The following is a 17,122-nucleotide window of genomic DNA, read 5'->3' as shown; positions in this document are numbered from 1 at the left end:
CATGTATGCAGTGCTCCATAGTCTCCGGTGACCTCTTGCTTCTGCCCAGTGAACAAGCACCCTTGGCTTCTTCATTTTTCCGTTTTTGCAAAACATTTCATTTAATGTCCACATGCCCGTTGCACTGTGACTTCCAGGAGGGCAGAGGTGGGCCTTATGTACACATGCTGACACCCAGAAGGCTTTGAACACATGCACCAAATAGGGATCCTAGTCCTCCACTCTCGGCTTTCCAATAGGCTGACCCTTAGGGCGAGAAGCAAATGCGGATATTGGCTGTTTGGGGCTGGTCCCTGGGATGGGTTAGGCTTGGCCAGAGCATTCCCAGGCTTCAGTGCCATTCAGGCTCTGATCAGGACACCAGCACTCCTCCTCTCTCCTGAGGAGAGGTCTCATGCCTATAATCCCACACACGGGAGGCCGCAAGAGCATCTTGAATTTGAGGTCAGCCTGAACTACATATCAAGAGCCAGTCCCTCGAAACAAAATAAAGACTCGCAGAGAGAGTTCAGAGGTTAGGGGTGTGCACTACTCTGGCAGGTGACCCAGGTCCAGCTGCCAGCACCATGGTCCACGGGATCCAACTTCCTCTGGTCTTTGCAGGCACTTACACACAGGTGGTACATATAAATGCCTGCAGGCACACACACACATACATAAAGCTTTAAAACAGTTTCTTCTTTAAAAACACACACACATGACTGGGCAGTGGTGATGCATTCCTTTAATCCCAGCACTCAGGAGGCAGAAGCAGGTGGATCTCTGTGAGTTTGAGGCCAGCCTGGTCTACAGGAGTTTCAGGACAGCCAAGGTCCTGTCTCAAAAAAACCAAGCCACCCTGTCTCAAAAAAACAAACACACCTACAAAACCAAAGCATTATTCAGTAGGTTGAACAGTAAACTAGACAAACCTCTTGAAGGTGGAAAACAAAGAAAAAAAAAAAAAAAAAAAGAGAGCCCTTCGGAAGCAACCCTGCCACCGAGCCAGCATAGACCTGGAGAGCTTTGGCAGAGGGAGCAGCACAGAAAATAAAATGAAAATTAAAAAAAAAGAAGAAAAAAGTCCATCTCTGTGGAACAACGTCCCCTGTACTCGGGAGTCCCAGCAGCCTAGCATGTCCAAGCGTCCTGTGTTCTAAGTACTTCCGGTGTCTTCCTTGATGCAGTGAGAGGAACAGCATGGCTTGAAGCTAAGAGTGAGGCTTCAGGAGACACTCTTGGGTCGGATCCTATCCAGCGTCCCTAGCGGTGTGACCTTGGGCCTCCCTGTACCCCGGTTTTCTCACCTGACCCAACTCTGCAAGGTTAAGCAAGAGAATGAACTCCAGGAAGACAGAGGAGAGATTCTGGCTCAGGAAAAGTGTTTATTCCCAACAGAAGTAACCATGGCCTTGCTACCAGCACGGCCAGCCCATGCATTCCCTTCCACACTTGGTCAGGGTGCAAACGTAGTGTTAACATTCTCACAAGCAATGCCTGACGCTGGCTCCCGCATTCTGCCCTTAAGTTTGTATTCATTTATGAACAGGGTCACAAGTAGCTTGGGCTAACCTTGAACTCTGTCTCTACCCCCCAAGAAATAAGTGTGTGCCACCACGTCTAACTCTGATTGAGTCTGATTATCTGAGCTCCTGGTGGGCAGTGACATGCACGTTTGTGCCAACTGTTTTCTCCTCCAGGATGCAGCTTGGCAAGGACAGCAGCCATGACCAAGTTACTGTGGGCAGAGTCCTTGCCAGCCCCTCCCCACAGGCTTAGGTCTCTTAGAATCCATCTCTGGTTTTGCCTTCCAGGGCACAGAAGCTCTTGCAGCCATTCACAGGCTAGGATTAAAGACACTTGAGTCTTGTGTCCTTTCAGAGGCACAAGATTTTAAGAGTTTCTCCAGAAACATCTATGATGGGAACATTCTCTGTAGGGCACAGAAAAGGCACTTAGAAAATACCCAACTAGGAGAGCAGTGGGACAGGGACCGAATGGTCCACCCACCCAACACTCTTGGGTTGCTATTCTTAAACTTGGAATCCCCTTAGGGACTTCCTTTGTGTATGTAGTATTGGGGACAAACCGATACTCTTGCATGTTAACTTACTTATGTAACTTGTTCTACCACTGAGCAGCAGCCTCAGTCTCCATCTCTAGGGACTTCACCAACACCCAACAGTGCCACTCATCCGGTCCAGTGCTCTCATTTAGGCCGAGAGGAAGGGTGACAGGAATGCTCCGAGCTGGTTTCAAAGTGCTGTGAAAGGCAGTTCTGGTGAACTAAAAGGTGCAAGCAACACGTTGCTTCTTGGGGGATGTTTGGTCTGGCCTGACATGTCGGGAAACAGAAAGATAGTGGTGTTCTATTCTTTCAGCCAGACTGCTCCCAGGAAACCCGGGCAGTCCTCGAGGTGGCTGTGGGGAATAACAGCAGGCAAAGCTCCAAACACCTATTTGCCTTGCAGGAGACAACAGTTTGGTCTGAGCTCAGCCAGGGAGAAATGACCCTGCCACTGAGCTGGGCCAATGGTAAGTGCTTCCAGGAGGAAACTGTTTTCCTGCTGCCTGTCAGGATGGCTAAGCCTGCCAGATCTCAGCTACTTCAGCGGCCCTTGGGGAGGCCATCACCCCATCCCCACTCTGCATCTCAAATGCTCCCAGAGGCCAGCAAGGCACAGGGATTGCCATTGATTTTCACTTGCGCAGGCTGGCCTAACAAAACAATTCATCAAGTGTCTGTCTGCTTGTTCGTCCTAACTGCAATCAAATCAATGTCCCTGGCATCCAAGGTCTGCAGCTTAGACTCCAGGCCACGCTGGATCAGGATCAGCCCAGCAAAGAGCTCACTATAGCTCCCCTGCACATCAGTTAAAACCCAAGGGACCTGTTAACTGATGCCCACTGCAGAGTGGGCCACACCTGGACAGGGTTCTGGAAATTAGCCAAGTCTCACTCGCTCCAACAGGGCTTGGCAGCATACCTTCACTCCGTTTTAGTAGCTTCCAATCTCTAGATTTGGGAGGGTTAGGGGCTAACGGTCTATTTATAACTACGAGGCCCTGTAATGGCCAAGTGTCCTCGTTCCAGCTGAGACACAGGGGTTCCCATCATCTACACTGATCCATAACCTGACAGCCAGGGATCAGACTGTTTCCAAAACCTGCTCTGCCACCTCGTCTGTGGCCTAGGAACACACTCTCAGCTCTCCAAGTCCCACTTTCCGATCTGTACTGTGAACTGGAAACAGTGCCTACCCCCTAGGGAGGAGGTGCATGAGGTAGCAACAGAATGGACCTTAGGCCTCACACAGGCGCAATATCCTTCCACAGGCACAGAGAAAGGGCCCATGTGCTCGGGTCACACAGCAAGGAAGAGCAACGTTAGGAGGGGCGCTGAGGGCACACACGAAAAGTCAACAGACAGTGAGTGGGTACCACTGTGCCTTCTTGTCTTTCAGGTGGTGGTGTCACTGAGGTATGACAGAGGGAAAGGCTGGAGCATGTCACGGAACATTGTTAGAAGGTCAGAAACTTTATTCACAGGCCTTTTGCTGTCTCTGAATATACAGTTCTGCTGCATCCAGGACTTCCGTGAGGTGGTGTCTTGTTGCACAAGATAAAGGACACCTTGGTTTTGCATCCCCATCTTTTCCTGCTAGCACAGCTGGGAGAGAGCCTACATGATGGCACTGGGTTCCTGCACCAAGGGATAAGGCACTTTGTGTTCGACAAGAAGGTGCTCATGGCTGGCTGGCAGGTGAGGTAAGGTGATGGCCTTGAGGGCCTCCCTCACCCAGGCATCTTTGTGTCCTCAGGATGGGATCATGCCTTTGCTTCTCTTTCTGTCAGCCATGGTTCTACGGTTGTGGTTGGCTCTGGTTGCCTTTTTGGCTTCTTTCTTCCTGCGCTCCTGGGTGGTTTCTCGGGTTTGTCCGTGGCCCCGGGGGCTGCCTGTCACTGCTGCGGAATTCTCAGGCCGGACCCTGCAAGAGTAATACCCGTCCCATGAGAGACACAGTTGGACAAGGCTCTGATAGGAAGGCTCCACAGTCCACCCTAGCGGCTACCACTGAGGTCACACACTGGCCCAGGTCCAGATAGGAAAGGAAATGGAGCCCCAGCCTTGGGCCTGATTTTCTCTTAGACCTTGAAGATGGGCCCAGCACCCATCTACGAGTATTAACTGTTAGTGGGCTGGATGGTGGCCCCCTACAAATGGGACAATGCTCTATGTTTACACACCAGGTCTTAACTTGGTCCCTTGGCCCACAGCCTCTGGGTCTACTCAGAGTGCTCCCTCAGGGCTGGGAGGAAAAACATCAGAACAGTTGTGCTCTCGTCAACAACCTCTGACTCTGTTGCCTTCAGCATGGAATCAAATCTCTTGGTGAGGTCCCCTATACCCAGAATCTAGGTTGGGACTGAACTTCCACCCATGACCTATGCTTCTACTCTTGGCACAGTAGACTTTGACCAGTTTCTTAACTAAGAAAAAGGAACCTATCTGGGTGGTGGTGGCACACGCCTTTAATCCCAGCACTCAGGGAGGCAGAGGCAGGTAGATCTCTGTGAGTTTGAGGCCAGCCTGGTCTACAAGAGTGAGTCCCAGGACAGGCTCCAAAGCTTCCAAAGAAACCCTGTCTTGAAAAACAAAACAAAACAAAACAAAAAAGAAAAAGGAACCTGCCAAGATAGAGACTTGTGATTCCTGGATTCTTCTCCAGAATACAACTCCTTTATAGCTGGGCAGTGGTGGGTGCACACCTTTAATCCCAACACTCAGGAGGCAGAAGCGGGAGGATCTCTGAGTCTGAGGCCAGCCTGGTCTATGGTGTAAAGTCTCAAGGCTACACAGAGAAACCTTGTCTGGAAAGACAAAACTCCCCCATACCCTTTAATCCCAGCACTCGGGAGGCAGAGGCAGGTGGATCTTTGTGAGTTTGAGACCAGCCTGGTCTACAAGAGCTAGGCTCCAAAGCTACAGAGAAACCCTGTCTCTGGGGGTGGGGGGGAAGGTAGAAGTACAGCAAATGTAGATAAATGTAGATGGGATAATTTAAGTTAAGAAAAGATATCTAGGGCTGGAGAGATGGCTTAGAGGTTAAGAGCACTGACTTCTTCCAGAGGCCCTAAGTTCAAGTCCCAGCAACCACAGGGTGACTCACAACCACCTATAATGAGATCCGGTGCCCTCTTCTGGGGTGTAGGCATACATGCAGGCAGAACACTGTATATGTAATAAATAAATCTTAAAAAAAAAAAAAAAAGAAAAGAAAAGCTGACTAGAAACAAGCCGAACTAAGACTGGTATTCATAAGGAAGAATAAGTCTCCATATGATTATTTGGGAGCTGGGTGGAGGGCCTCAAAAGAGTAAAGAGTTAAAACAACAGAAACCAACCATGCCCTCTTGCCTTTGCCACCTGAGCACTGGGCTCACCGGCTCACACTGTGATGTGTGGCTTTCATGTGTAACAGGGTTTGCTATGCTGCTCACATTGGTTTTGAAATCCTGCTTTCAAATGATTCTCCTGCTTCAGCCTCCCAAGTAGCTATGACTTTAGGCACATACTTTGATTGGCTCTGATGTTTTAGGGAGAGTTAATGCTGTATGACCTTTACTAAGTTATTTAATGTCTCTGGGTCAAACTGGACAATGATACTGATATTAATAGTTACTTCCTAGAGCTGGACAGGAGCTAAATAACTTCCCAAAAAGTCCCAGGGGCCGGGCAGTGGTGGCACACACCTTTATTTACAGAACTTGGGAGGCAGAGGATGGCAGATCAAGTTCAAGGCCAGTCTAGTCTACAGAGTGAGCTGCAGGACAGCCAGGACTATGATGAGAAACCCTATCTTAAAAAGCACCCAGGGTTTCCTGCATGGCCAGCTGGATTCCCCTGATGGGTCTACCCCCCCCCCCCCCGGGTGGATTAGCCCCTCCAATGCTCACCCCTTCCTGGCAAGGAAGGCCAGGCGCCTGGCTTCAGCCTTTTCCCTCAGCACTGCAGGATCCTGGATGAAATGGTCCAGCTGTGGAAGGAAGAGAAGTGAAAATCTGCAATCATTTCCCTAGGCTGTGTGAATCCCTGCTGGGAGGAATCCTGAGGCATCCATAGCAGGCAGGGCAGGCAATCTTAGTACTGAGCAAGCTGGTTGCCAGCTGAAGCCTCCTTTAGGGAGGGAGGGAGCTAAAGGATGTGGGGCAGGCTGCTGGGCACATCACACATCCACAGCAGGCACATCAATGAATGCATGTGGGTATGGCTGAGATGGCCACCAGGAAAGGAAACAAAAGACCATGAAAGTTGACTACGGTCCCTGGAAGCAGGCTTGCCCTGAGACTTGGAAGTCAGGTCTCACTCTGGTGCCACAGCAGAGGGCTCAGTAAGAACTCCTCTTGAGGACCACGTTCTATGCTCAGAGCGCATGGTGGACCTGTGCAGGGAAAAGCTAGAACCTTGGCAAACAGGCAGGCTTTGACACAGGGCATAAAAACAATAATATCCCTGGGCGGTGGTGGCACACGCCTGTAATCCAGCACATAGGAGGCAGAGGCAGGCGGATCTCTGTGAGTTCCAGGCCAGCTAGTTCCAGGACAGGCACCAAAAAAAGCTACAGAGAAACCCTGTCTCTAAAAACTTAAAAAAAAAAAAAGAAAAGAAAAAAAAAACAAAACTAATAATAGTAATAATATCCAAAGGAGAAGAACTAGGAAGATGGTTCTCTTGGTATGGAGCCTGTGGCTGAGAGCCCTGTGGCAGGCCATGCACTTCCTACCACAGCACTTAATGCCTCCGCACAGCTCTAGGAACATCTGACTCTGTCATCCTTTGGGGGCTGCCAGTCCTGTAGAGTGCCTGGTTACTCCCTTCACATGGAGCAAATCACTTTTCATCTGTTTTCTAGCTTGAATTTCAAGTTAAGATTTCAGCTGAAGAAAAAGTTTAGCTGCTAAAAGTGAGTTTTCAGACAAGAGGTCTAGCTTACTTCCAGAGCCTCAGGGCTCTAAGTCGTGTCTGAGTTTTAAAAAAGCCAGCCTGGGTACAGCAGCCTACAGCTACCCTTCCTTCTTCCAGACCTTAACACCTGATGACTCAGCTGTTGACAACCCCCCCCCCCCATCTCTGTCCTGTCCCCTGAGAGCCCTCTGGGCAGCAGAGCAGAGATCAAAGCCTGCAGCTCTCCAAACAGGCGGGAGACAGGCCCAGGGCCCTAATTTGCCCTTCAGGGCTGCATTTCTTTCATCTGCCACCCGCCCAGGACGGACCTTGGGGGCCTCCTCTTCAACCTCCTCCACTTCATCATAGTCTTCCTCTGGTCCTTCTCCAGGCATTTTGGTTCTCAGCACCTGAGGGATGGTGAAGGGCCTGAGGGTTGGGAAAAAAAGTGAGATCAAAGAATTGGAGAGCGGCCTCCTGCCAGGGGAGAAGGCTGGGGAGGGGCACTGCTCAGGAGGCAAGGGAATCTTCCCACGGGGGTTTTCAAGCAGGCTTTGCTTTTGTCCCCAGATTCTTTAAAGGGGGGTAACCGCTGAGCTGAGGCCCTAGGGATCTCCAATCTTTCGGTTCACCAGGAAGCCCTGCTTTGATCTGCACAGGTAAATCCCTACAAGATTCTGCTGAGGAAAATGTTCCACACTTAGGAAAAAACATGACTTGCTAAGACCAGGGGTGGGGAGGGAGGAGGTGAAGGAGCAGAGGGTGGGAGTGGGACGGGGAAATCTGGCTGGCTGGCCAGGTGCCTGCTAGAGACTCACCTGCGGCTGATGAGCTCATCATCAGAGTCTGCATCGTTGGCGCCCACCTGGTTGCCATCGTATGTGTCATCATACTCGTCCTCGTAGTCATCAACCTGGTATTCTCCTGGCTGCACTGGGACCTGCAACAGCGGACTCATGGGTCAGAGAAGCTAGGGGACTGCTGGATTTCCCACACCCTGCAGAGGCCCAGGCTGGGCAGCCTACCTCCTCCATTACCACACTGTACTGCTGGTAGCGAAGCCTCTGCGCCGCCACAGCCCGCTTGTCATTCACCAGGCTCCTCACGTTCTCCTCCTTCCTGGAGCCAGGGACAGCAGGGAGAGAGGGAGGACACCATCAGGTCTGGAAGAGTGTGGAGGGCAAAAGGTCCAGGGAGATGCTGCGCTCCCTTCTGTAGACCTCAGACCCTGCTGAGGCCACATGCAGTTTTCGTCCTAAGCCCAGGAAACCTAAGCACTCTTGGGTGAGGCAAGAGGGGGTCTGGCTTCTTCCTCTCACCCTCCACTACAGCAGCTCCTGTCCTTGTTATGCAGGGCCAGCTTCCATGCAAGAGTACCGTGGGAGGAGGAAAGTCTGGTAGTTCCGACTGCCATCAGTTATGTCGAAAACGAGGACAGATGGACGCAGTGGAGGGGGAAGGGACACACCTGGCTCACCCTGAACTGCACATCACAGTGTCAGCAGGGCCTCAGGTCTCTTGACCATGGCTTTGCAAACTTGTAGAGAATCCTGGCTTGTCAATCACATACACGGGCTCATGGAATGTGTTTCTCTGGCTCTGCAGGGGCAAATCAATTAGAGATGGCAGGCAAGAAATCTAGCTTAGTGATGAGATTCCATCTCTGGAATGTATCAAGAGGAAGGGGGTCTGAGAAAAAAAGGGGAGACACAGAGCCGTGCAGATTCTGTGCAGATCGTCTAACAGCTGGCTCTGGGTGGGTGGCAGGCGTCTGGGTCTGTAGGCTTGTCTAGGACCAGGTACAGGCTGGGACTGCAGTCTCAGTGTGGCTGGCAAGGCTTTGCTGTGCTGTGACAATCTTCCTACCTGTCAGAGCCATTCTAAGCCTGAGCAGGGAGGAGACTGAGAAACAGGTCAGATATGCATCTGTACTCATAGTGGAGTGAGGGTGAACAGCACAAAATATGCCGAATGCAATGGGCTGCCGCTGACAGACGGAAGTGAGGGCAGCACCAGCACACGTCTGGAGGAAGGGGTGAGGAAACCCCTGACAGTGGGACAGAAAGGATGCTGTATTTGGTTTAGATCTGAGTGAACTCTTAGGTAAACAGAAATCTTAGCTGGCTGTGGTGACTCATGCCTATAGTCCTAGTATTTGAGAGGCTGTGGTAGGAGAACTGCCAAGAGTTAAAGGCCAGGTTGGACTACAGAGACCCCATCTCAAACAAAACAAAACAAACAAAAACCACAAAGCTGTGCCTGAAGGCAAAAGTGTGTGATCCCAGCTCTAGCAAGGAAGGATCAGGAGGGTCAGGAGTTCAAGGTCAGTCTCAGCTACAAAGTAAGCTGGAGGCCGGCTAAGGCTACACTAGCCCTTGTTTTAAATAAAACAACTGAAAAACAACAACAACAACAAAAACCCAAAAGGCCAATCCAGGAATCCTTCCCAGCCACCGGGATTGGGGCTGTGGAGCTGTGATGATGGCCTTGGTGCTGCAGAGACTCTTTCTTTGCCAGGTTGGTAAAGAGGTAGAAAGGAGAAAGGGCTTTAAGCCTTTCCCATGGCTGGTACCACTAGTAAGAACACATTCCGGCACTCAGCCACGCTTTTTGAGATGCCAGGTACTATCTATGTTGGGCCAGGGGCCGAAGAAAAAGAAGAGGTGTCATCCTCATCTGGCAGCTCCCTGAGGCTCCTGGTATCTGTCATCCCAGGTTCTGGGTGAAGGTGGATGGTGTCTAGTTATGTGGCTTTTTGCAGGGCCAGATGGAGAAGACACCTTTTATGGATCCCACCTGGGCCTTGGGAGACAACAGGCAGCAGAGCCTGGGGCCTGGCTGCCTGTCTAGGGCATTGCGCTTTGCTTTCTTGTCTGCATGCATTTTTTTTTTTTTTCGAGACAGGGTTTCTCTGTGGTTTTGGAGCCTGTCCTGGAACTAGCTCTTGTAGACCAGGCTGGTCTCAAACTCACATAGATCCGCCTGCCTCTGCCTCCCAAGTGCTGGGATTAAAGGCGTGCGCCACCACAGCCCGGCTGCTTTCTTGTCTGGATTTGGAGCCAAGAAGAAAGAAGATCCCACACAAGCACCTAGGAAAGACCCATTCATAAGCCAGGACTTCACCCTCCTCTAGATACAGCCAACAAGAACTTCACAGACTGTCTTTGGAATCCTGGTCTCCTACAAAGTGGCAGCAAGGCCGGGAACATGCCTGCTCTCCTGAAGCTGGTCACTTTTTCTCTTATCATCTACTCAACCCTGTTCTATAAAAACCTGATTCAAACAGGTCCTTAGTGGCCTGTAGAGACAACAAACATTCCAGGTAGGGCACAGAAAGGCAGAGAAACCTGCCCAGAGCCATATAGCTTCTAAAGGAAGGTTCAGGCCCTGACTTGGGTTTGCTCTACACTTTCTAAGCTGTGTGGTCACAAGTCTCTAGCCTCATTAAATCAGTCCAGTGTGGTGTGGGGTGCTTGCCTCTAAAGCTAGCACTAGCAGGACTGGAGAGATGGTTTAGGGGTTAATGGCTGCACTTGTCAAGAACCTAGGCTCAATTTCTGCCACTTACATGTGTACTCACAACCATCTGTAACTTAAAAAATAGGAGGTGGGGGGGGGGAGATAAACCCAGCTTTAAGGTGGCAGAGACAAGAGGATTTCTGTGAGTTTCGGGCCAGCCTGGTTTACACAGTGGGTTAGCTCCAGGCAAGCCAGGGTAACACAGTGAGCCCCTATCTCAAAATCAAAGCCAACAAAAACCTCCTTGGTTCCTGCTTGCGGTATTCACTTCTCAGGGGTGAGCCGAGAATGAAATGAGAGGATGTGTAAAGCTGAGCATAGGGTGCATGGCTCGACCCCGAATGCTCAGGACACGGGAGCAGGATGACAATGAGCTCTGGTCATCTTTGGCTGCTTAGTGAGTCTGAGGCTAGACTCCATCTCAAACAGAAGACAGCAACAAAATAAAACAAACAACAACAACAAAACTAAAGGAAAAGATACAGACATGGACCAGCATTTGCTGAACTCAACAAAATGAATTCAGTTTCTTCTGTCTGTCAGTCTTACATGCTAATGTGTGCTGTGATTCTCCAAGAAGCAGACAAAACACACAGACATATCTGGCCACAGAACCTTTGTTGAGGGGAACTCTTGTTATCTTCCAGGGTGCTACAGGGCAGTCCAAAGGAGTTAGAAGGGCACAGTTGTGTACATAGGTGCTTGATCAACTAAAGCTACCCTCTAGTCAGTCTACTCTAGTAGCCTTCCTTCCTTCCTTCCTTCCTTCCTTCCTTCCTTCCTTCCTTCCTTCCCTCCCTCCCTCCCTCCCTCCCTCCCTCCCTCCCTCTATTGCTTATTTTGAAACAGGGTCTCCTGATATAGCCCAGGTTGGCCTCAAGCTCTAAAACCTCCCATGTGCTGGGACTGTGTGAGCCAGGCCCAGCTCAGACTCAAGCTCAGATTGCTCCACTTCTGTGCTCCACATTAGAGCCTCAAAGTCTGGCCCAGTTCTGTTCATGACACATGAGAAAAATATGGAAGCTTCTGGGCCTGCTTTGTTCTTCTGGAAGCTTCTGGGCCTGCTTTGTTCTTCTCTAAAAAAGAGATGGGGCTGGGTAGTGGCACAATGGTATGTGCAAGGCCCTGGGTTCGGACCCTAGCACCACCAAAAAACAAAACAAACAAAATTAAACTAAACAAAAGATAAAAGAGAGGCAAGAATATCTTGTCTGGACTCCCTTGGGCATTATGGTTTCTAGTAGCCAAAAATCAAATAGCTGAAGCCCTTCACAGACCTCTAGGGACCCCCTAAGCCAGGGTCCCAGAAGATATCTTGTGCTTGATTCCAAATAAAAATCAACCACAGGGTAACCAAGCCCCACCTCTGCCCTCTGTAACTCTGTGTGTAAGAGAACAGACCAGACTCTACTTGTTACCAAAGCTGCCAAGCATGTTCATCAGATTCAATGCATATGTACACAGGTGTGATTTGCTTTGTGCTACTTAATTCTCCACCTGCTACCCGAAGGCAGGGCCCTCGCCCTTCCACCTTGCCCTGACTAGGCAGGTGCCCCTGCTGAACTCCTGGTGCACCTGATTATTTGATGATCTGTCTTTCCCACGGTCTCTGCCCTTTGTGGGCAAAGCCAAGGCACTCTGCTCACCTTGTTTTCCTGGTGCCTCGCATAGGATCTCACGCTAGTAAAGCACTTAATAAATATTTGCTGAGTGGATAAATACTGAACCATGAATGAAGGCTTTACCTCTTTACAATCCTTGCCCCTGGGCTGCCCAGAGTGGGATTGGTAAACACTGGTCATTCTGTCTCTGCTGGCAGCCAGAGTGCCACAGAATTAGGACACCTGGCTGCTTCAGCCCTTCTGATGACCCTGACAGCTGAAAGCAGCCCACTGGCAAATGCTCATAGGTGACCTCCAATTGGGTGGGGATGTGGAGTGACCTAGGTGAACCTAAGGATGAACGCCAAGGGGAACCCTGTGTCCAGAGATGCTAAGCTCTGTAGAGGGTCCTACCAGTCAGGCTCCCACACCTTCTGCTGGCCTGGGGGACCCTGTGTGGCTCTTCCCTCCAGCAGCCACCAACAGGAACAACAGCTCTGCCTGGGATCAGGGATCTCACAATTGGACTGATGAAGCAGTGTGCCAGGATTTCTGGTGCAATCAGCCAGATGGCTTCAGAGTTGCCCTGTGTCTGCTGAGCCCTCAGCCAGCAAGCTTCTGGCAGCACACAGCCCCAGGTGGGGGGCAGCCCTGGACTCGAACTGAAAAAGCAACTGTGTTACTGCACAGGACTCTTACCAGAACACAGCTCCAAGACTAACTCTTGTCCCCACTATTATGATGGGGAGAGCCCCTGGATTTCCAGGTTCTATGACTCAATGTGAGTACAGAGCTTTGAAGCAGATTAACCCCGATTCTTTACCTGGCTGCCATTGTTATGCCACCACCACTGACTTCAGTTTCTTCCCGGAGGAAGCCATTCCAGAGCCCAATATTTAATTTTTATTTATTTGTGACACAGGGTCTCACTTAGATTAGACTGGAACTCACTATTGAAAAAAAAAAATCCTCTCAGGTTCCTGAGTGAGGGAATTAGAGGCTTGAGCTACCATGCCCAGCTTGGGTGACCTCTATAAAACATAAATGCTCATGAGTTCATGATGGGACCTTTACTACACTCACACTGGTCTTGGAGCCACCGTTGCTTTTGCTCACTCAGCTTGGGAAGTTTCCTCCCTGCTCTGCTGAGCCACCCCTAAACATCCTTCAGTTCTCTGTCACTTTCTTAGGGACCAGGAGGCTGCCCACTATCGTGCTTGTCTGATGAGCTGAGGAGTGCACATTTCACACGGTGTAGGCAGTGTCTGCTTTACTTCCCACTACAGCTCTGGTACTAAATTAGCCCAAGGCAATAGGCACCAGGCAAGCATTTATTGAATGAATGAACAGGCCATGGATGGATTACAACGCTGAAAAAGTAGGAAGAAGATAAACTAAAAATGAAAGAAAGAATGAATGAAATTAAAACGGAATTCTTTCATCTTTGGAAAAAACTTATGTGACTTAATTTTGTTTTATCACAGCCTAGAGAAAAATCAGGTCAAAAACTGGCTTCTAGGAAGCACCGTCTAGCTCTACACCCACAGAGTCAACATACACACATCAAAAGACATATTAGAAGGGACAAGGGGACAGATGTGGCTCTCTGGCCATCTACCACTTACAAGGAGGTATCTATCACTAGCAGTCACCCCCCCCCCACAAAGCTGGACTTATAGCACACTGTTAAAGAACCTGCTCTTGTAGGATGACAGTGTATAAAGCCAGGATTCAGAGGGACCCCTGAGGGGATGGAGAGATGGCTCAGCAGTTAAGAACACTGGTTGCTCTTAAGAGGACCCAGGTTTGGTTCCCAGCACCCACATGGCAACTCACAATTGTCTGTAATTCCAGTTCCACAGGGTGCCTCTATGGATACCTTCCATGGCCATCAGGCATGCATACGGTGCACACACATACATAGAGACAAAGTATTCATACACAAAAAAATAAAAATAAATTAAAAAGTGGAGGGGTGGAACTCTCTGAGGGGAAAATCCATAGCTGGTTCTATCAAGAAGGGCCTTTGCTGGTGGTGGCACATGCCTTAAATCCCAGCACTCAGGAGGCAGAGGCAGGTGATCTGTGAGTTCGAGGTCAGCCTGGTCTACAGAGTGAGTTCCAGGACAGCTAGGACTGTTTCATGGAGAAATCCTGTCTCAAAAACAAACAAACAAAACAACAACAAAAAACAACCCAAAAAACAAAGGGCTTTTCTTTCTCGCCACCCTCCAGAACTGGAACACAGACCCCATGTCCTACCATACTCACCTCCTGCCCTTGTGCACCCGGCTCAGGTCCACTGAGTCCCTGCTGAACACATCAAACTCGTCGTTCTGGAAGACGTTGTGACGAGATGTCAGAAGGGGTGTGGGGTCCGGCTTCACCTGTCTGGGGGCCACAGCACAGAAATCAACTGAAAGGGCCTTGCTGGCTGGTGTCGACTGTCCTAAGCCACACTGTGTTCTTCCCATCATACTGTTCACTCCACCCCAAAATTCTAGCCTAGGACATAAGTTCTTTAATGGGGAGCCTTTAATTAGGCTTTACTTAACCTGGCTCCTGTCAAGGGCCCAAAGCCACACCTCACCCTCATTTCCTGTGTGCCATGCATACCAGTTTTCTATTTCTTCAAGCTCTATCCCTCATTTAAATGTCCACAATGGCCCTATAAGCCAGGGAGTTATATGTCACTCAACTTCTGTTTTGGGCTGGGGGCGGGGGATGGAGGGCAGCTGCATTTGCTTTGGATGCTAGGAATGCACTGTACACAGCTAAGCCCATGCTCTACCACTGAGCTCTACTCTCAGCTCCTAGTCCATCTCCTGTGTCTCAGCACTGCCATCTATAACATGCAACACAAACAGGCTGAGGGGTGTGGCCAAAGGCACAAGGCTAACTTCATTCATTCATTTGGCAAACATCATTTGTTCATGGAAAACGCATCCACATGTACCCTTGTTCTTGCTGTCCCCTGAAGCTTTCGGGATAGCAGTGCACCAAAACCATGAGCTTCAGTGCAGAGAAAGGGAGTAGCTTTGGCTAGCGTAACTCGGAAACTGGGAATATGCTAACAATGAGGCAGATCTGGAGCTGGCGTGTGTGTGAGAGAGAGAGAGCACCCTTTGCCACACTGCTAGTCTCCAGTAGTCTTCCTATAAGGTCTCAGGGACAGCCAGCTGTGCTGAGTACCTTACAGGTCCCAAGCTTGCCTTCTTTAGAAAGGGCACTAGTTCAAACTGCAGGAAACACTGCTGTGAAAAAGGAGCAAATGTATCCTCTAGTCTAGGGGAGGAGTGAGAGGCAGGGAAAGGGGACCCTGCCTTGAGGACCTCTCTCCATCTACCTCGCTCACCTTTTCAGGCTGCGGTCCAGCTGGCTGAGTTCCGGGGCCAGCCGGTCCTCCAGGATGTTGTTGATCACTTGCTCTGAATCATAGCTATAGTGCTCCAGGCAGGCCAGGATGAAGCCCTCCCCGAGGTCTGGCAGCAGGTCTTTCACTTGGGAGATGAGGGAGTCTAGCTGCACACCACACACGGTCGGGCCCAGGGCAGCTGCTGCACCCTTGCACTGCAATGGAAGCCAGAGCAATGGAGCAAAGACTAAGCAGCCCCCATGAAAGGGTAAGAATCTCCAAACAACACTGCATCAGCAGGGCCCTGGCCTTGCCCTTCCTAGTGGTAGGGCTTTTGCCAAGTGACTTAAATTTGAGCCTTTATTTTCTTCCTTTGTGAAAAGAGGGGCTCTATGACTTCCTAGGTGAGTTACCCTTGGCCTGTGTGATTTGGGGCACTGTATATCCCCTCTCTGAACGGCTCCCTCCTTATGAAATGGACACTATCATTGGTCTTATGGGGCTATTTCAGATGGTTCAATGAAGGGATGCACATTACCCATAGAGCAGAGTACTGGTGTGCAGAAGGTCTCCACAGACAGTCACATGTTAGTGATCTAGATCCTGCCCAACTCTACCAAGGTGACTGCCTTTGAAGGACAACAGCGACTACCAGTGAGACTATGTGGAGATGTCCCCTTACGTCACATTGCTTTCAGTAAGGAGACGTCATTTCACATACTGCCCAATGTGGCCTCACTTTTCAAAAAATTTTTATTTTATTTATTTATATTTCTGTATGAGTGCTCTGCGTGCCAGAAGAGGGCATCAGATCCTATTACAGGTGGTTGTGAGCCACCATGTGGGTGTTAGGAATTGAACTCTGGTCCTCTGGAAGAACAGCTCAGTGCTCTTAACTGCTGAGCCATCTATGCAGCCCCCGTGGCTTCATTTTATAATGCTTTCTAAGGAGACGATCAAATAAAAACAATAAAGGGCTAGAGATACAGCTTAGTGGAGGAATGCTTGCGTAGCACCAGCACTAGAGCATCATGTTAATGATAAAGACCTCCATGGCTCAGAGAAGCCGCCAAACAGGGAAGAAAGAATCATGGATTTAACAGGAAGAACAGTAGCATTTGCTAATTGGGCACTAAGGATCAACCAGAATCAAGAGAGTTCCATAAAGCAGCCCTAGGAACCCCAACAACATCATGGAAGCAGGCACCACACCTATCTCTATACACAGAGGAACAAGTACACTGAACACAAGAGATCTGCCATACACCGTTGGCAAACAGTAGGTCAGGTTACCACTGAGCAGCCTGACCTGAGAGGAGGCACTGGGTCCAGGACTTCCCAGCTTGTTCAGTGGAGCCCTGTGACCCCTGGGAGGTGGGTCTGGAACCATGCTCAGCCGCCAGCAAAGGAACTCCACCTTACCCAGTGTGGGGAGGGGCTGGAGGAGGAGTCTACAAGTAAAAGCTTCACTTCATTTTATAGAGGGAAACAGGAACAGGGCTGGGCATGGTAGTTCACGCCTATAATCCCAGCAGTTGGAGGTAAAGACGGGAGGACTGCTGTGAGTTCAAGGCTAGCCTGGACCATTGAGCATTTTATTACCTTGTTTCAAAATGAGAGAGAGAGAGAAAAGAGAGAGAGAGAGAGAGAGAGAGAGAGAGAGAGAGAGAGAGAGAAGAGAAGAGAAGAGAAGAGAAGAGAAGAGAAGAGAAGAGAAGAGAAG

At 50.0% G+C, this 17,122-nt stretch overlaps 1 protein-coding gene across 2 annotated transcripts in view; it reads right to left on the bottom strand.

The window, feature by feature from the left end:
- Nucleotides 1-1,326: 1,326 nt before the first annotated feature.
- Ascc2 (activating signal cointegrator 1 complex subunit 2) overlaps nucleotides 1,327-17,122 on the bottom strand; it is a 43,873-nt gene continuing 28,077 nt past the window's right edge. Inside the window, exons 13-19 of one of the 2 annotated variants that reach the window (XM_050141035.1) lie at nucleotides 15,400-15,614; nucleotides 14,316-14,435; nucleotides 7,950-8,043; nucleotides 7,743-7,864; nucleotides 7,254-7,353; nucleotides 5,937-6,016; nucleotides 1,327-3,967 (exon numbers count right to left, since the gene is read on the bottom strand). In XM_050141035.1, the coding sequence (XP_049996992.1) occupies nucleotides 3,796-3,967; nucleotides 5,937-6,016; nucleotides 7,254-7,353; nucleotides 7,743-7,864; nucleotides 7,950-8,043; nucleotides 14,316-14,435; nucleotides 15,400-15,614 (903 nt within the window). In that variant the 3' untranslated portion in view covers nucleotides 1,327-3,795. The remainder of the gene's footprint in view (nucleotides 3,968-5,936; nucleotides 6,017-7,253; nucleotides 7,354-7,742; nucleotides 7,865-7,949; nucleotides 8,044-14,315; nucleotides 14,436-15,399; nucleotides 15,615-17,122) is intronic. The other variant, XM_050141034.1, reaches the window with a different exon arrangement.

Source organism: Alexandromys fortis, unplaced genomic scaffold, assembly GCF_014885135.2.
Source record: "Alexandromys fortis isolate MF-2015 unplaced genomic scaffold, M_Fortis_MF-2015_v1.1 scaffold_7, whole genome shotgun sequence".
NCBI lineage: Eukaryota > Metazoa > Chordata > Mammalia > Rodentia > Cricetidae > Alexandromys > Alexandromys fortis.
Note: the sequence above shows the minus strand (reverse complement) of the source record. Positions and strands in the feature narration are given on the sequence as shown.